Genomic DNA, 20,894 nt, shown 5'->3' on the forward strand with positions numbered 1-20,894 from the left:
GATTTTCATCCCGGATGATGCATATATTGATGGAACCGGAGTGTTAAAGTCTCCTACTATTATTGTGTGGCTGTCAATTTCTCCTTTTATGTCTGTTAATATCTTCTTTATGTACTTTATGTGCGTATTTATAATTGTTATAGCTTTTGTTGGGTTCATCCCTTATTGTTTAATGCCTTTGTCTCTGTTACACTCCTTGTTTTAAAGTCTTTTTTGTCTGATATAGGTACTGCTACACTGGCTTTTTTTTCTCGCTGCCATTTGCATGGAATATCTCTTACTATCCCTTTACTTTCAGCCTGTGTCTTTAGGTCTGAGGTGAGTCACTTTTATATAACAGATAAATGGATCTTGCTTTTTTTTAACCCATTCTACCATTTTGTCTTTTGATTGGAGCATTTAGATCATTTATGTTTAATGTAATTATTGATAAGTTTGTGCTTACTACTATTTTGTTAATTGCTTTCTGGTTGTTTTTGTAGTTCTTCTCTGAACCTTTATTCTTTTGCTCCCTTGTGATTGATGACTCTGTAGTGTTATGTATAGCTTTCTTTCTCTTTATTGTTTTGTATCTATTAAATGTTTGGAGTTGTGGTTACCATGAGGCTCACATATAACATCCTAAGGATATAGCAGTCTACACTGATGGTCATTTAAATTCAAACACATACTGAAAAACATTTTCACTCCTCTCTCCACATTTTATGTATGTGTTGTCATATTTTACATCTTTTTATTTTCTGACATCTAATCATGGCCTTACCTATTTAAAGAAGTCCTTTTAACATTTCTTGTAAGGCCACTTCAGTGGTGATGATCTCCTTCAACTTTTTTTGGTCTGAGAAACTATCTCTCCTTCATTTCTGAATGATAATCTCGCTGGGTACAGTATTATTGGTTGTGAGTTTTATTTTTCTTTCAATACTTTGAATATGTGAGGCTACTCTCTTCTAACCTGTAAAGTTTTCACTAAAAAATCAATGGCTAGCCTGATGGGATTTCCCTCTTACATAACTGTTTGCTTGTCTCTTGCTGCTTTTAAAATTCTCTATATTTAATCTTTGGCATTTTAATTATTATATGTCATTGTGTAGACTTCCATGGGCTCATTTTGTTTGAAACTATCTGTACTTCTAGAATGTGGAAGTCTATTTTCTTTTCTAGGTTATGGAAGTTTTTTTGCCACCCCCATAATGTAAATGTTTGTTTCTTAATGTTGTCAGAAAGATCCTTTAACCTATCCTCATTTCTTTAAAAAAATTCTTTTTTTCTTAAGGTGCCTAGGTGTCTAAGTTGGTTAAAAGTCCAACTCTTGATTTCAGCTCAGGTCATGATCTCACAGTTTATGAGATCAAGCCCAAATCAGGCTCTGTGCTCACAACCTGTAGCTATTTGGGATTCTTTCCCTCCTCTCCCTCTGCCCCTCCCCTTCTCACATGCTCACTCTCTTTCTCACTTTTTAAAAAATTATTTTTTTTTTCTTTTTGCTGTTCAGCTTGGGTGCTTTCCATTATTATCTTCGAGATTACTGATCTGTTTTTCCACATCTGGTAATCTGTTCCCTCTCATACATTTTTCATTTCAGTTATATTCTTCAAATTTGATTAGTTCCTTTTTATATTTTCTATCTCTCTGTTGAAGTTTTCACTGAATTCTTCCACTCTTCTCTCTAGTCCAGTGAATATCTTTACAATCATTTATTTTAAACTCCTTACTAGGCATATTGCTTATCTCTGTTTCATTTAGTTCTTTTTCTGAAGTTTTGCCTTTTGTTTGGGATATATTTCTCTGTCTCTCCATTTTGCTTGATTTTGTGTTTGTTTCTATGAATTAAGTGGAAAAGCTACTTCTCCGAAACTTTAAGGAACAGTCTTGTGGTATGGTCATCCCCTGTGCAGGCTATGTGTGCCTGGTGACTTCCTGGCTGGCTGGGGGTCACAGGGCACTCTCTGCTGGAGCTTGCCTGGTAGGTTGGCTGGAACTGAACTGGGCATGTGCTGGGGTGGTCCTGGGGCTCTCTGCATAGAGGGTGCCTTGTCAGGACAGCTAAGACTGAAGCGTGTGCAAGTCAGGGGTTCCTATTGCCGTCCATGCAGAGGGCACCCTGGCAGGACAGAAGTGGGTATAAGCTGGGGTATTTGGGGACTCTTCTGCAGAGGATGCCCTTCTGGGGTGGCTAGAGCTGAAGTGGGATGTGGGCTGGGGCGTCCTGGGGTGCTCCCTGCAAGGGTTACCCTGGTAATAACTGAAACTGAGGCATGTATGGCCTGGAGGTTCATGGGGCACTCAGTGCAGGGAGCCCCCTGCTGGAGCCAAAACAGGCATCAGTCAGGAGGTCCTGGACTGCTCTGTGCCAGGGTTGCCACAGAATGCCATCTGGAGCTGAGGTAGTATGGGTCTGGAGTGTTCCAGCATTCATTGTTCCTGTGTCACCTTGGTGTCATGGCTGGAGTTGTAGGGAGAACTGAACAGGGGTGTCCCAGTGTGCACCATTCTGGGGTTGCCTTGCTGGGACAGCTGGCACTGGTGTAAGCTACGGGGCTGGGGCTCACAAGGCAATAGGCCAGCTGGGGTGCCTGGACCCTGGAGTGGTCCATGCTATCAAGGTGGAGGAAGTACATAAACCATTGCTCTCACTAGCCTGTCTGACCCAGAGAGTTCCAGCAGCTCCCTCACCATTTGGCAGGGTTCTGGGGCTGAGCCTTTTATATACTAGTTGCTCTTTTTCTGTGCCCCAGGTCACATGAATCTCCTCTCAGTCCCTCAGTACCATCCCTTCCCATTGCAGTTCATTGGGTCAGGGGTTGCCATTTTGCTGTGCAGAAGCTATTCAGTCGGCCCTCAATTCTTCTAAAGGAGGAATTGCTTTATCAATAGGTACAGATGTGGTGTGTCCATGGTAGTAAGTTCAGGTTCTTTCTACATCACCATCCTGGACCAGAACCAGCATAAGGAACTAATGAAAAGTTATGATATTCATATGGGGCACATAGGTCTGCCAAACCAGTGGTCCCATGAGAGTCACAATGTACACTATTTAGAATATCAGAACAATCTAGATATAGGCTAGATATATCCTAGTTGAGGAGGCCAACAGAGGATTCTGTGGGCCCATTTTGTGAAGCCTGGGATGATGGTACAGATTTAGGTAGTTTGGGGCTGTCTTAAGGAAACTGGGTGATGATTACAAGCACAGAGCATCCCCACAAATTACTGAATTCCATATAAAGGCAAAGTTTCTGCTAAAACCTGCTATTTGTTTTTGTCTGACCTGAATATTTAGGTGACCTACAGCATTGATGGCTGCATCAGGAATTTTCAGATGGCGGAGGCCCCTGTGGATCTTGAACAACCAACCTCCAGTTTCCACGTTGGAACGTGTTTTGCTAATGCTCAGAAAGGAACATATTTTGATGGAACAGGTTTTGCCAAAGCAGGTGAGGCACTTCCATTTTCTTCCTGTTGAATATTAAATAGGTCCAAATATTAACCTCTGGCTTGTATGGAAAAATAAAAGTCCTGGATTTCCTAAATGAGTACACTTAAACCAGAAATAAAAACGGATAGTAGTAATAACAAAAAGTCTCTTAAAGATTAATGTGTCTTATTGTGAGAAGATTTAATAGAAAAAATAAGTGTAATTCTACAAGAAGGGCCATATGTTTATACATGTAATTTATCTACTTTTCAGTTTTCCCTGTCTACCTTTCTGAAGGCGAGGTAGCATTTTTCTTTCTTCCTCTCTTCAACTTCTTTTAATACTCCATTTCATGAGCTCCCACTCATACCCATGACAGACACATACTGGTACCCATTTCTCATCGATGGTGATGACGATTGGCACTTTTCCCTGACTTTAGGCATCTGTCCCTTACTAATGAGCACTTCCAGAGCAGGTCTGGATCACTGATAGTAAATGTACAATTTGGAAAGAAAAATATAAAATATATAACAACAAAAAAGACCTTAACATACTTTAAGATGGACTGTTCAGTCCTAGAGTTAGAAAAAAATTAGTGAGCACATAATGTATAGAAGTTATCATGGGGAACAGAAGTAAATGTTTCTTTTTTCAAAAAATATACTATTAATAGGTAAGATTCAGTGCGCTCAGAAATCACAAGTCAAGTACATATGATTTAAAACTACAAAAGATATACAAGCAAGGTTCTGTGGATATTTAGAAGAAACATTAATTTTGGTTGGGGAAATCAGGAAAGGCTTTATGGGAAAATTGACATTTGAGCTAGGATTTAAAAGGTGAGATAAATGCTCACATACAAAGGTTTTCAGAGATGGAAGGCCAGAGCCCTCAGACAAAGCGTAATTTGGAAACTTCACCTATAGCTGAGGCAGAAAACAGATAAACACAGGTTTTGTTAAACATTAAAATATTGGTGGTTATGATGAGCCCTACATTCCATGTGCAGAGAAAACCCAAAGCCTTCCCCAAGATTTCTTCAAATTCACAGATGGCTAACAATCTCTTGGTCAAATTTGATGGCAAGCTTCAGCGTCTGCAGTTAATTTATTGACTTGCTATTCTGCCTGGGCTCTTTTTTTTTCATTCTGGATCAAACTGGACCAGAAAATTAGCCACTTCCCCAATTTCCAACAACTCCTCCCATCCCTTCAACAGACAGTGTAATGCAATCTTTATAAGACTTGGATGATTAGAGAAGGTTTCATCATTGTAAAACATACAGCTTCAATTAAACCTTTGACATCTTTGTCCTTAAAACCTTTTCAGCCACCTGATCACTGTGGTTTTTACTGGCCAATTCACTCTGTCTTCCGCTGAACTGTTTCATGTTGTGCCTTTCTTCTCACTTCTCCCTTTCAGGGACAAAAACAAGCACTTTGTTTTATTTTGCAGGACAATTCAGCTTCTTTTTCTCTTAAAATCTGCTCTAAACCCACCTTTGCACATCCCAACCCATCAAGGTTCTCAGTAGAACAATACGTTTTTCACATAATAGACACTACCCTTCATTGGAGGCAACTGTGATTACAAATAGCATTTATTTCTTAATAAATAGAAGACATGCATAAAATTTCTGTAGTTCTTCTCTAATACTCCATGCAGTTGATATTTTCTAGGTCTGTTCATATTGAATGGCTTTGTTTCTAAGAGGCATGTCTTAAATACTTCCTAAAAGATTAAATCAATGAATCAAATATAGGAAATTATACAAAAAACTTACTTGGATGAACTGGAAAAACCTAGTTATGTCCCAGAATCTTCTCTTTCAAAATCATGCTTACAGTTCCTTTCTTTATTTAAAAAAAAAAAAAAAAATGGAAACAGTAATCTTAGAGCAGCCTAGTAAAATCTTACTGAATAATCATTGAAATGCTTGACCTAATCCAACAGGAAGACTTCCAATAAAACCATGCATTGCTATGGGATTCTTTGAGCCAATCTCCGTGTGTGTTCATCCATTTAATTATTCAACAACTATGTATTAAACTTCCCTGCGTGCCAGACACCTTGGTAGGCACAGTAATAAAATTGCCCTCACAGAATTTACATGCTAGGAGGGAAGACAACCAAGAAAAGAAGCAATAACTTTAAAGTGTTACATGATACGATGGTGGAAATATAGGCCATAGGAGAGTCTGGAACTTATTATAATTGACGAATATCTGAATTGAGATCTAAACCATTGCATTGTACAAACTTGAATCAACAATCCCTAAACTCTAATCCACATTTTTTTTTTAATCTTCATTTTACAGTTGATGGGTTCAAAGTGGGATTGGACCTTCTTGTAGAATTTGAATTCCGCACAACTAGAACCACTGGAGTTCTTCTAGGAATCAGCAGCCAGAAAATGGATGGAATGGGTGTCGAAATGATTGATGAAAAGGTGAGTGTCAGCTGTCTACCTATTTCTGATTTCCTCATGATATTGTTGTTCATATGTAGAACATCTACATTGTGAAGCCTTGCTGTATTCTTTGTTGGGAGAAAGCTAGATTGTATCTTTCCATCTATCTAGATTATCTCTAATGTGTGTTTTCAACACACTTATTCTGTAGACCAGTGTAAGCTTTAAGTGTGCTAGTTCTACAGTAAGCCAATTGTGTTGACACATAATGGGCCAAATAGTTTTAGATCTCAAGCTCTTACTTGTTGCTAAAAGTACACTGATATCCTCTTTGTGAATACACTGTATGTAAAACTGTAGATTCCAATGGGAAAAACAGGAGGGGGCCTGGATTGTCTAAAATCAGTGTTTGCCTCTTATACCACAGTAGGCACATCTCAGAAGTCAAGATGGCCAACTGACACATCAGTTTCTCAATTTCTATTTAAAAATCATCTAGATACCATTTCAAAAAAGTACTGATTTATACTGAATTTATATCAACATAATCTATTTTGCCAATTTGCTTACAATGGATAAGCTAATTCCAAACACCTCTCCCGTCCCTCCCTGCCTATGAACAGCAACCTGCCGCAAGATGACCTGTGTATATACTTTGTACTGCAGGCAGCAGGTAAAGAGAGGCAGGCAAAGCAAGGAGTCGCCCAAGTTTTCTGTCTGGCTCTTAAATAGGACTCATGCTTCACCCCTGTTCATATGTCCACTCGTATACTGCTGCTGCCTCCCAAGAAGAAAGACCACAGAGTGACCTCAAGACTCTCCCTCCTATCTTCAAACCATCCTCAAAGGCAATAAAGCAAAAAGATCCAGGAGTACAGAGGCAGGAAAGGGGGAACAGACAAGCAACAACTTATGGCTTTGCCAGATTTTCAAGCACGTTTGCTACATCTTGTTGGAGTTCGCTTCATTTCATCGCCCGCTTTTAACCAGTTACTATCAGCTTGTCAGAGTATCAAGTTCCATTACAATGTATGTGTATTTCTCACCAAGTCCTGCTCTTACAAACTCCACCCAATAGAGTAAAACCTTAAGGTTTTGTGTTGTTTTTACATCCCCGTTCAGTTTACAAACTTTTCACCTATTGCAGTTTTTCATCTTTTTAAAAACCCCGTGTCTTTTCTTTTACCTTGTCAAACGTGTTGCAAGACTGTTTTCAATGTTTCAATATGTTTCTTTTCTTCCTCAGCTTCAAAAGAATTCTGTCATCTCAAATTTCAGGGACTGTTCCATGTTACTGAAAACAGGTTTTTCTCATTTAGACATGAACTTCCAATCTAAGTTCTGCATTGTTAAGAATTTAACTGGCCTTCTGGCTGAAAGTCTCTGGCACCTGTGACATGAAGCTTGCCCAAAAAAGTAATTTATGTTATTCGCAATCCTGCATATAAAATGGAATCCATGAAGGAAAAAAAAAAGAATACATACAATTAAAACCTCAAAAGCTTACATTTTGCAAAACCAATAATCCTCTAAAATGAATTTGTAAATCAAATTAATGAATTACTCTAAACATCTTTTAAGAAATTTTATAAAGGTTCACTAAGAACTCTCATACTCTATAAAGATCTGTGGTAGAATTTGTCCCTGTGTATATGAGGTTCTTTTTTATTTTTTATCACTTAGACTCATATATCACATTTTCTGAAAGCAGAATTATTACTCGTCTCACACATCTTGCTCCAAACAAAGAACATATTTTGTGATTCCTGGTCATTAAATCTGTGTTTTAATTTCTGTCAAGATTTTTTTTTAATTTTTAAAATGTCTCAGATATGTTCATTTCTAACTATTCCAGCCGATGCCTTTTTCCTAGAGACATAACAATTTTTGCTATGCAAACCATCATGAAACCTTTCTAACGAAACCATCTGTGACTGTTCAATTTCCTATTTTCTAGCTTATGTTTCATGTGGACAATGGTGCCGGCCGATTCACTGCTGTCTATGATGCTGGGATCCCTGGGCATTTGTGTGATGGACAATGGCATAAAGTCACAGCCAACAAGATCAAACACCGCATTGAGCTGACGGTAGATGGGAACCAGGTGGTAGCCCAGAGCCCCAACCAGGCATCTACATCAGCTGATACAAATGACCCCGTGTTTGTTGGAGGATTCCCAGGTGAGCCTTATCTACCCCAGCAAGAATTTGTTAGTGGATTTAAAATATTTATATATTTCTATAAATATGTCCAAGAACGTGTGCTTAAGTATACTTCCTAGCTTTAGAATCTACTCCCATAAATAACACCTGAAATTTCCAGTGTGTAAAATGAGCATATTACTTATATAAACCACATGGGGCTGAACTTTACATGATAGCCCCCAAAGTTTCATTCATGAGGAGATGGGGGCTAGAGGAAATGAATTTGCTTATAAAAGATATGAGACATTTAACAGTCAGAGTTGGTGTTCTTTCTGATTTTTTGAAAATCAATATACCAGAGGAATCATAAATTGTTATGGAACTTATTTCCTCAAGTTCTGGAAATCATTGGGTTAAACACAGCTAATTTCCCCCTTAGGTTATTATAGCATTTATATTTATATTACAAAGAAACCTAAGCAATAAATCTGCATTCAAAACCCCTGTCCAGCACATTAAGTAGAGCACATAAACCACAGAGTTACCTAAAGTGCCCATAAACAAGAGTGCCCAACTTGATGAGAAATAACCCAACCACCTCTTTTTAAATACTATAATAACACAGACTCTTGGAATGGTCTTTCAGCGTGTTGGCAAGAGAAACTGCCGTTCCCATGTAAAGTTCCTCTGCTTAATAAAACAAGCAAAATATATATTCAGCAGTGGTTAATGGAGGGAAAGATTTAGGAGAAATGGGGACCAATTCAGAGCTCCTTTTTCCAAAGTTGCTTCTGGGTTTGAAAAGGGCCTACCTCTGCTTCAATCGGGATACCCTCCAAGGTACTTTGAAGGAGATAATGTATTTCTCCACTTAGAGTCTATGAAATGGGATCCTAGTTAGCACTTACTAGGCCTACTGAAAGAATGGAGTGTCTCCTCAACAAAGAAAATACTTTGTGTGAGTTTTCAACCTACTTAACCTTTCGGGATGTATTTTTACAATGAAGAAAGTAATAAAGTCACCATTGAAAGCCCATATCCTAATTCAGTAAAATATTTGATCAATTGATTTGTTTCACTAAATAAAATTCCATAATATATCAGAGTTGTAAACTCATTCATTCCAAACCAAACTCTTTGCTATCTTAAAATGTACAATTCTACATGTCTCCAAATTTCAGCGTACATAACCATAGAAACTTTACAAGTTTAGCTGTTATCGAAGCTAAGCACAAAATCACTAACTTTGCTTAAAACAGGCTTCCAATTTAATCTCAAGCTAACAGCTGACTAAAACAGGGCCTTAAAAAACTTTCAGCAAAGATGGCAGAGAGGACTCTAAGCTCACCTCATCCAACAGATACAACTAGATAACACATGTTATCATTATAAATAATCCAGAAATGAACTGAAAAGACTGGAAGAAAAAATTCCACAACAAAATGTAGAGAAGAGGCCACAGGGAAGAAGGTAGGAAGGGCAGAGACTCCGTGAGAAGTTAAAGGACCACAGGCCCTTGGTGGAAGTGAGGGAGCCACGGGTATGCAGAGGGGAGAGAAACAAAGTCACACTGGGGAGTCTACATGGGGAAGGCAATTCCGGGAACGTCTGGCTTTGAAAACAGGAGGAGCCAAATTTTGTGAGCTTTTACAGCCAGCAAGACTTAAAGCCTGGAACCTTAAAAATCAACAGACTTCTCTCTGGGAGAGCCAGAAGGGTGGTAAGAGACTGAGTCCCCACCCTTCAAGAGACAGCACAAAGAACAGCCCACAGAGATAACAGCAGAGCAGCGGCAGTTTGAAAACCACCTGGGGCATAAGGGAGGGGAGTTATTTACTGTCCCAGAGGGACAGAGATTGCTGGGAGGCTCCCCCAGAAATAAAGAAGCCGGAAAGCACCATTTCCCTCCCCTGCCCCCCAGCACAAACACACAGCCACCTCCAGGAACTGTTCCCTACTTAACTTGCTTAGACCAAGCCCCACCCCCTCCAGCCCAGCCTGCTTGGATGTTGGCGCTGTGGATCCCCTCCCTCAGAAAACCGGGCTCAAACCTCGCTAATACTGCATCTCCCTACCTCATGTTTTACAGGGCCTCTGTCCCATCTCCCAGAGAGGGCATGCACACCTTGCTAAAACTAGGCACCTTGCTCATGTGTGTTTTGTGGATTGGCCTGGTCTCAGCAGCAGAGACATGTTCTCTCAGGGCAGATGACCAGCTAGACCTTGTTAAAAGTGCGTGCCTACCCACTACTTTCAAGGGCATTAGACTTAGCTGACTTTCCTAACACACAGAAACAGACAAAATGAGGAGACAGAGGAAAATGTCCTAAATGAACAAGACAAAATTACAGCAAGAGACCTAAGTGAAACATAAATAAGTCATATCCATAAAAGAGAATTTGAAGTAATTATCATAAAGATACAGCACTTGAAAAAAAGAGTGGAGAACATGTTGAGACCCTTAACAAAGAGAGAAAAAACAAAATCAGAGGTGAAGAATACAATAATTGAAATTAAGAATACACTAGATAGAATAAATAGCAAATTAGAGGAAGCAGAAGAACAAATCAGCAACCTGGAGAACAGAGTAATGGCAAGTAATCAACCTGAGCAGGTGACAGGAAAAAATAGGCAAAATGACAATAGACGTAGAGAACTCAGTGACTCCGTCAAAAGTAATGGCATTCACGTTATAGGGATCCCAGAAGAAGAAGAGAGAGAAAAGGGGGCAGAGCATTTACTTGAAGACTGAATAACTGAAAACTTCTCAAACCTGGGGAAGGAAACAGAAATTCAGATCCAGGAGGCACAAAAATCCCCCAACAAAATGAACACAAGGAGGTCCACACCAAAACACATAGTAATTAAAATGACAAAAAGCACGAAAGCAGCAAAAATCAGTGTATCTGTAAAAAATACCAGTCAATGGACTCATAAAATAAAAGGATGTAAAGTATGACACCATATACCTAAAATGTAGTTTTTTTGGGGGGTGTGGGGCGGGGAGAGGTGAAAAAATTGGTTTAAACTTAAGCGACCATCAATTTAATACAAACTGCCATAGGCAGATGATGTTATATACGAACCTACTGGTAACCCCAAATCAAAAACCAGTAACAGATAATGCAAAATATTAAGAGAAAGGAATCCAGTGTATCACTAAGGAAAGCCAACTTATGATGAGAGAAGAGAGCAAGAGAAGAAAGGAACAGAGAAGCTCTACAAAAGCAACCACAAAAAAAATAACAAAATGGCAATAAATTCATGCCTATCAATACATACTTTGAATGTAAATGGACTACATGCTCCATTCAAAAGACGTAGGATATCTGAATGGTTAAAAAAGCAAAACCCATCTATATTCTGCCTACAAGAGACTCTTTTGAGACCAACAGACATCTGCAGATTGAAAGTGGGGGATGGAGAAATATTTATCATGCAAATAGACATGAAAAGTATTGCCAGGGTGGCAATACTTACATCAGGGAAAATAGACTTTGAAACAAAGACTTTAACAAGAGGCAAAAAAGGACACTACATAATAATAAAGGGAAAAATCCAACAAAATGATGTAACAGTGGTGAATATCTATGCACCCAATATGGAAGCACCCAAATAACAAAAATTTAAAAAGCTAATAACAAGTATAAAGAAACTAATAGTACAGTAACACCCCTTTTTAACACCCCATTTTCATCAATAGACAGATTATCTAAACAAAATCAATAAGGAAAGGGTGGCTTTGAATGACATACTGGACCAGAGGCATTTAACAGATAGATCCAGAACATTCCATCTTAAAACAGCAGAATACCATTTTTTTAAGTGCACATGGAACATTCTCCACAGTATGTCACATATTAGGCCACAAAACAAGTCTCAACAAATTTAAAAAGGTCACAGACATACTTTTCTGACCCAAATACAATGGAACTAGAAATCAACCACAAGAAAAAATTTGGAAAAAACACAAATACATGGAGATTAAATAACATGCTACTAAACAATAAATTTGTCAACCAAGAAATCAAATAAAAAATTTTAAAAATACATGGTAACAAATGAAAACTCAATGGTCCAAAATCTTTGGGATGCAACAAGTTGGTTGTGAGAGGGAAGTTTACAACAATACAGGCCTACATCAAAAAGCAAAAAAAAAAAACCAAAACAAAAAACTCAAATAAACAATGTAAACTTACACCTAAAGGAACTAGAAAAAGAACAACAAACCTAAAAACAGCAGAAGAAATAATAAAAATTAACACAAAAATAAATGAAATAGAAACAACAAACCAAAAAAAAAAAAAAAGATCAATAAAAGCAGGAGCTAGTTCTTTGAAAAGATCAACGAAATTGATAAATATCTAGCTAGACTCAAAGAAAAAAAAAGGGAGAGAGAACTCAAAGCCAGAAATGAAAGAGGAGAAATAACCCACACCACACAAATACCAAGGATTATAAAATAATACTAAGATTATATGAAAACAAATTGGATAACGTAGAGGAAATGGATAAATTCCTAGAAACATATAACCTCCCAAAAGTGAGTCAGGAAGAAAGAGAAAATTTGAACAGACCAATTACTAGAAATGAAATTAAATCAATAATCAAAAAACTCCCAACAAACACAAGTCAGGACCAGATAGCTTCACAAGTGAAGTCTACCAAATATTTAAAGAAGAATCAATACATGGTCTTCTCAAACTTAAAAAATAGAAGAGGAAGGAAAGCTTCCAATTTAATTCTATGAGGCCAGCATTACCAAAACCAGAATAAGATTCTACAAAAGAGAGAAAAAACTACAGGCCAGTATATCTGATGAAATTAGATGCAAAAATTCTCAACAAAATACTAGCAAACTGAATCCAAGAATACATTTTTAAAAATCATTCACCACGATCAAGTAGGAAGGGGTAAAAACTACATGATCATTTCAACAGATGCAGAAAAAGCATTTGACAAAGTACAATATTCATTCATGATAAAAAGCCTCAACAAAGTAGGTTTAGAGGAACATACCACAAAAGTAGGTTCATAGAGACCATGTATGAAAACCCCACAGTTAACATCATACTCAATGGTGAAAAACTGAGAGATTTTCCACTAAGGTCAAAAACAAGACTAAATTGTCCACTCTCAATACTTGTCTTCAATATAGTACTGGAAGTCCTAGCCATTGCAATCAGATTTGAAAAAAAAAAAAAGAATAAAATTCATCCAGATTGGTAAGGAAGAAGTAAAATTTTCACTATTTGATGACATGATACCTATATATAGAAAACCCTAAATTCCACCAAAAAAAAAGAAAGAAAGAAAAAAAAATCCTACTATAACTGATAAAGTAATTCAGTAAGGTTGCAATACAAAATCAATGTACAGATATCTGTTGCATTTCGATACACAATTAATGAGCAGCAGAAAGAGAAATTAAGAAAACAATCCCATGTACAAGCACCAAGAAAATATATACCTAGGAATAAACATAACCAAGGAGGAGAAAGACCTATACTCTGAAAACTATAAAACACTGATGAAAGAAATTGAAGATGACACAAACAAATGGACATTCCATGCTCATGGATTGGAAGGTCAAGTAGTGTTAAAACGTCCATACTACCCAAAGCAATCATCAGATTGAAACAATCCCTATCAAAATGCTAACTGCATTTTCCACAGAACTAGAACAAACCATCCTAATTTTTTTTTAAAAAGATTTTATTTGTCAGTAATCTCCACACCCAGTGTGGGGCTCAGACTCACAACCCTGAGATCAAGAGTCACATGCCCCACCAGCCACTGCAACAATCCTAAAATTTGTGTCAAAGCATAAAAGACTCCAAATAGCCAAAACAATCTTAAAAAAGAAACACGAAACTGGAGGTATCACAATTTCAGATTTCAAGTAATATTACAAACCTGTAATAATCAAACCAGTATGCTACTGGCACAGAAACATGTAGAAAATAGAACAGAATAGAAAGCCTAGAAATAAACCCACAATTCATATTTGACAAAAGAGGCAAGAATATGCAGTAGCAAAAAGTCTCTTCAACAAATAGTATTAAGAAAACTGGGCAGCTACATGCAAAAGAGTCAAACTGGACCACTTTCTTACACCATGCACACACGCAAAAAAAAAAAAAAAACCTCAAAATGGACTAAGGACTTAAATATAAGATCTGAAACGTTAAAATCCTAGAAGAGAACACAGACAGTAATTTCTCTGACATGGGCCATAACAACATCTTTCTAGATGTGTCTCCTGAGGCAAGGGAAACAACAGCAAAAATAAACTATTAGGATTACATCAAAATAAAAAGCTTCTGCCCAGCAAAGGAAACAACCAACAGAACTAAAAGACAGCCTACTGAATGGGAGAAGGTATTTGCAAATGATATATCTGATACAAAGTTAGTATTTAAAATATATAAAGAACCAATATAACTCAACACCTAAAAATCAAATAATCCAATAAAAAATGGGCAGAAGACATGAACAGACATTTCTCTAAACAAGACATACAGATGGCCAACAGACACATGAAAAGATGCTTAATATCACTCATCACCAGGGTAATGCAAATCAAAACCACAATGAGATATCACCTCACACTGTCAGAATGGCTAAAATTAAAAAACAAGAAACAAGAGTTGGAGAAGATGTGAAATAAAAGGAACCTTTGTGTACTGTTGGTGGGAATGCAAACTGGTGTGGCCACTGAAAAAGTATGAAGGTTCTTCAAAAAATTAAAAATGGAATTACCTTATGATCCAATAATCACACTACTGGGTATATACTCAAATACAAAAAATACTAATTTGAAGGGATATATGCACCCCTATGTTTATTGCAGCATTATTTACAATAGCCAAACTATGGAAGCAGGTAAATGGCTATCAATAGATGAATAAAGAAGATGTGGTATGTATGTGTGTATATGTGTATATACACACACATATACATACATACATACATACAATGGAATATTATTCAGCCATAAAAAGAATAAAATCCTGTCATTTGCAACAGATAGATCAGACGGTATAATGCTAAGTGAAATGAGCCAGTGAGAGAAAGACAAATAGCATATGACTTCACTTATATGTGGAATTTAAGAAATAAAACAAATGAACAAAGGGGGGAAAAGAAAGAAAGACAAACCAAAAAACAAAAACCAAAAACCAGAAATACCGATTGTTAACTATAGAGAGCAGATGGTTCCCAGAGAGGAGGTGGGTGGGAGGATGGATGAAGCAGGTAAACGGGACTGAGAGCACACCTGTCTTGATGAGCGCTGAGTTGTAGATGGAATTCTTGAATCACTGTATTTTACACCTGAAAATAATGTAATACAGTGTGTTAATTACACTGGAATTAAACTTTAAAAATACCTTTAACATGGAAGCCACATTTCAAAACTGAGTCTTTTTTGCTTTCTTTTTCAGATGGCCTCAATCAGTTTGGCCTGACAACCAACATTAGGTTCCAAGGTTGCATCCGATCTCTGAGGCTCACGAAAGGCACAGGCAAGCCGCTGGAGGTCAATTTTGCCAAGGCCCTGGAACTATGGGGCGTTCAACCTGTATCATGCCCAGCCAACTAATAGGTTTAACTCCAAGAAAGGCCCTTCAAAATAAGTATATCAAGTAAAAGAAATATATCTTACCTATATACGTTATTAAAACTAATTTGTGCATGTATATTGAATTATTTCTGTACTCATGGCGCTGATTCAGAGCCCAGACCGACTTTAAATTCAACTTAAGTCCATGAATATTAAACCAATTATTTCATTCTAAATAATTGCTTGTTTTGTGTGATTTTAAAGATGAAAGGCAACTGACCATAAATTATTGAATTTGCAACATGCCTTGAAGTCATCTCAAGAAAAGCTGAGATGTAATTTGTGAATGCAACTTTTTGATTGTTTTTATTAACTCCTATTAAAACTTTTTTCATCCTTTTCCATGTACATCATCTTTGGCTTTCTGTTCAGGCCACTGAAAACAACAATGGATTTGGCATGTTTGGGAGGAAATCAGCTCCTTACTCCCTATGTTTGAGAAAGCATTAGCAAATCATTTCCCTGATGTAGGTTTATTATTAGAGAGTTTAACTAGCCATATGAATGAATACTTTTTTTTGTGCTGAGCATGTATTTAGAGAGTATAGATCAGATTCTGGCAAGAGAGCTTAATTACTTGATTTTCTTGTTTGATAATGATTTATAGGCTTTGGGGAGACACCAGAACCAAGCTCCAGAATGACAATTAAGCACACATTTGATACTATATTACTGAGACTATGGGCTCCTTAAATTTTCAGTGAATATCACAGTATACATAATCACAGAGGAATAATGCTGAAATGCATTTTTATTTACCAGGAAACAATAAACCAGAAACTTAATAGAAGTACATTGCTGAGTCTTTTTGAGTGATAATTTAACAAATTAATTTCCTTAAAAAAAAGTCTGTGTTTCTTCTTTTATCTACTCTTTCAATCATCTTCAAAGGGGTCTTTGAGAAGACTGACCTAGATTTTATTCATCAATTTAAGAAGGAAGTGTTTCATTTGCCATCTTCAGTAGAAATAGTTGTAGTCTAATAACGCCGAACATGTAAAAGAACAGACTTCCTTCACATGGTAATTTTAACAAAAGAAAAATAATCCTTTTTGACAGTGCTATCCACAAGGGGAAAGAAGGTGCTGTTTCTAATCAAGGAGATGGCTAATACAGTCAGCATTTCACCATTAGCCAGTTGCTTGATATCATTTGCCTATATAACCTCATTCTAGATCAAGCAATCTCAATCATGGCTCCATTTTGGAATTTCTGGGGAAGCTTGATTTAGTCTAGGATGTAGCCTGGGCATGAATATTTTTAAAAAGCTTCCCAGGCAACTCTAAAGTTCCATCAGGAATGAGAACCACTGTTCTAAAGAGAGAAAGTATCCACTATGTCATAGAGTTGTAGAGTCCTCTAGCAATCTATTGTTGTTGACTTTGTCTTGGCCATTTCCTCACACATAAAAAAAATAATATTAAATCAAGTTAATGCCTTTTGAGGCATCTTTAAGTCATAAAACTGAGAACCAATGTGTTTTAAAAATGAGGATGTTCCTTCTCCACTGAACACTGACAAGATTTGTGCTTACCTGGAAAATAAGTGAATAAACAGAAATAAAGATGCTAAGTTCCTAAATTAAAAGTTAATGCCTTTCTTTCCTGAAGCCTCAACAGAAAGAAATATAACAAATTTGAAAGCAAAGGTACTCAATTAATAATCCTATCAGAGTCAAGTCCTGTTGAGGTCGATTTGTAGGTGAATGCCTTAGAATGGTAGAATTGGAAGGGCCCTTTGAAATCAATAAGTACAGTGGTTCTCATCTCTTGCTAGACATTAAAATTGCCTTGGGTACATATAAAAAGAAAAGATTCTTATATCTGTATATCACCCCAGACGTTAGTCTCTGAGTAAGGCCCTGGCATTGGCATTTTCTAAACATCTCCAGTTGATTCTAATGTGTGACTAAGGCTGAGAACTTGGGTTTCTACTGCCTCCCTATTTTATGGGGGAGGAACTGGAACAAACGCAGAGAGAGTTGATGTGTGCTTCAAGCCCCACATTAGTTAAGTTTTCCAAAATATTCCCAAGAAAGCTGATCTGGACCCAAGCAGAATTCACTGAATCAGGTATTGGCTAAATTTGTCCCAGACAAAATCCATATTCAAAAGTGGATCATGAATTTGTATGGACAAAACTTGTCCAAATTCTAAGATGAGAAATAAGGAAATTTTATGAACAGGAAAAGTTTCTCTGGCATATTTTAATTCTCTACCTCAATAATCAGATTTTTATCCCAAAGCAAAACATTTCCTTCACCCAACCTTAATCCCCTCAATAATTTCCTCACCTCCTTCCACCCACAGCAATCACGAAGAAGACAGAATACTTTTCATTTATTTTTCAAACACCCACTCCTACCAGGTTGTCAACCTTCTTTAAGAAGGTGCTTTGCACTTCAGAAGAAAAACATTTATGAAGGGAGTTTTATTGAAGTTACCATGGTGAGCACAGCTGACAATGGAATATAAGAAACTGAGCAGATTTCAGACCCAAAGCACTAGAACACTGGCAAAGTTTCAATTAGTGGTTTTAAAAATCATAACTATTTTCTCCTTCTTTGATTTAGCCTATTGTCTCCAACTACAGAATTCTTCTAGATTTTCTGCTTAACAACAGAGGAAAAGACTACTTTGACAAATTAAAAATCTCAATTTTATGTGAAATATTTACTGAATTATTAGGGAATATAATTGGTATCTACAATTATTATGGAAACAAAATACAATAGCTTTCCCAAGTACAGAGCATAGTCTTTCACTACCACTTGCAGAAGATATGACTTCCTGCTAATGCAGGACTGCAAAAGCATTTTTCAATGTCTTTTAATCTCTGTTGAATCAAGAGAGAAATACAAACCTGTTGTACTGTACTCATCTGCTTGACTGAAATTAGTACATACTTCAGACCCAATGAGCACTTGAAGGGAAAGGATCTCCCAGGCTGTGCCTGAAATTCTCTTGTTTGGAATCTTGATATGCAGGTTAGTGACTCAAGCTCACTCTTGGGCATTTGTGCCAGAAACCTAAGTGACATGAAATGTGTGCCCGTTGTCAAAATGAGAGTGTTATGACATGAACTGTGCTCCCCCTCTCTTCCAAATTCATGTGTTGAAGTTTTAGCCCCCAATACCTTAAAATGTGACTGTACTTGCAGAAGGGGATTTAAAAGAGGTAATTAAGGAAAAATGAAGTCATGTGGGTGAGCCCTAATCCAACATGACAGATGTCCTTATAAGAAAGGGGTAAGACACAGGGAAAAGACCTTGTGAAGACACAGAGAGAAGATGGCCATCTACCAGCCCAGGAGAGAGGCCTCTAGAAGAAACCAACCCTGCCAACATCTTGAAATCTAGTCTCCAGCATTGTGAGAAGATAAATCTCCACTGTGTAAGCCACCTAGTCTGTGGTACGTTGCTATGGAAGTCCCAGCAAAATAACGCAGAGCCTTTCTGCATAAATACACAAATACATACACACATAGAACATCAACATATTTCAGATTCCTTTAGAGTGACATGTACTTCAGAGAAATCCATTATTTTGAACAGTGGCCATTATCACTTACATAAATGAACACAAAAAATTGAGACTAAAAAAATGAAAGAATATTCACAACATACTTAAAGAGAGAAGTTGTTTTTATATGTGCTTGGGGATATTAGGAATAGCTACATAGTAATTATAAATCAAAGAAATAGTGTTCTTCTTAATACCACCACTTACTGAAACTTTCAGCAGAATGGACTCTCTGGAGAGCTTTCCTGGTTTGTATTTTCATGTTTGGAGAACTACTAATTTATCCTTGGACAAATCAAAGTCCTGCTTTATTTGGGAAGGTTGTCTCTCTAGAGCTCAGCCCTCTTCAGGGACATACCTAATAATATAAAATGTGATAGCATGGGAGGTGGTGAAGAGTAATTAGATTCTGATATATTTTGAAGATAGATTAGTGTTTCTATCAAAGTGAGAGTGTTATGACATAAACTGTGCTCCCCCTCTCCGAATTCATGTGTTGATTTTTAGCCCCCAACCTTAAAATGTGAGTGAAGGGGATCAAAAGAGGTAATTAAGGCAAAATGAAGATGGCCTATGGAGTATGAGAAAATAAAGTACTGATAACTTCTAAGCATCTGAAAGAATAGAGTAGGCATTATTTGGAGATGGGGGGTTGTAGTCAAAGTGGGGCTTTTACAGATAGGAAAACCAGGTCATTGGTTTTAGATATTAATTTTAAACTTATCCATTAGATACTTAAGACCACTGTACCATAGGCAATTGGATAATGAGTCTGGAGTTATAAGTGTAAATATGGGAATCATCAGAACATTGATGTTATTTGTAGCCACAAGACTGATGAGATCACCAAGGGAGTGAGTGTAGTTAGAGGACTATGGACACACCAAAATTAAGAGTATTAGCGTATGGATATCAAAAAAAAAATTCAAAATTTAGACAAAAGAAATCACTGGGTGTTCTTTCAGTGCAGTACTGGGTTTGAGTTTCTGTTGACTGGCCTATTTTATAACTCTATAATGTCAAAGGTATCTTGTAGATTTTTGTCACGTAGAAATATAAATAAATTTTGTCTGGTTGAAGGTAACAATTTTTTATCGAACTGAGAAATCTTATCTCAATATTCCTTTATGTATATGTCTGTGTGTGTATAGATTCTCAAATGCTCTTTAGACCAGTTCATCATCTTATTCCTTCCCTCATTGAGTTAAATAAAATCTTTGACGTGTATTCACAACATATTTGCCTGCGAGTCATAAATATTTAACCTTTTGAAAACTATACTTTAGCAGGGCAGAAGGCAACGAACGAGGAGGAATGAATCTGACCAGCTTAAATCAAAACCAAAAGCCAAGTCACACAATGAGTTCATTTATGAATGAATTTTCTCAATTCCCTAAGCGTATGTTTTCATTGCCGCATTTCTTGTGAAGTAAATATTATTTTAGAAATTTAAAATAATGTTAAGATGAAAAAAAGCTTAAGAATTACAGCTTTTTATTTCACTTTTTCTTGGTAATTTCTCTCCCCGGCTACTCCAGCCTCCACTTTTACACACAACACACACACACACACACACACACACACACACACACACACACACACACACAGTCTTAGGGATGTGGTAATGTTGGAACTGGGAGATTGTGGCCAAATAAACTATTGACTTTTAAATTCCTTTACAGAAGTGTGGTCTAAACTTTTGACACTCAAACTCTTGTGTATAACATCTAATCATAAAGACATGCATACACTCTTTTAATCATTTTGTTACTTA

General features: G+C 37.0%; 1 protein-coding gene across 5 annotated transcripts in view; it reads left to right on the plus strand.

The window, feature by feature from the left end:
* The window catches only part of LAMA2 (laminin subunit alpha 2), a 609,603-nt gene extending 593,230 nt beyond the window's left edge, over positions 1–16,373 (plus strand). For all 5 annotated transcript variants that reach the window (XM_042987144.1, XM_042987146.1, XM_042987145.1 and 2 more), the window contains 4 exons: positions 3,284–3,437; positions 5,740–5,870; positions 7,789–8,011; positions 15,421–16,373. In XM_042987144.1, the coding sequence (XP_042843078.1) occupies positions 3,284–3,437; positions 5,740–5,870; positions 7,789–8,011; positions 15,421–15,578 (666 nt within the window). In that variant the 3' untranslated portion in view covers positions 15,579–16,373. The remainder of the gene's footprint in view (positions 1–3,283; positions 3,438–5,739; positions 5,871–7,788; positions 8,012–15,420) is intronic.
* Positions 16,374–20,894: the final 4,521 nt, after the last annotated feature.

The sequence above is a fragment of the Panthera tigris genome, chromosome B2 (genome assembly GCF_018350195.1).
Source record: "Panthera tigris isolate Pti1 chromosome B2, P.tigris_Pti1_mat1.1, whole genome shotgun sequence".
Lineage (NCBI taxonomy): Eukaryota > Metazoa > Chordata > Mammalia > Carnivora > Felidae > Panthera > Panthera tigris.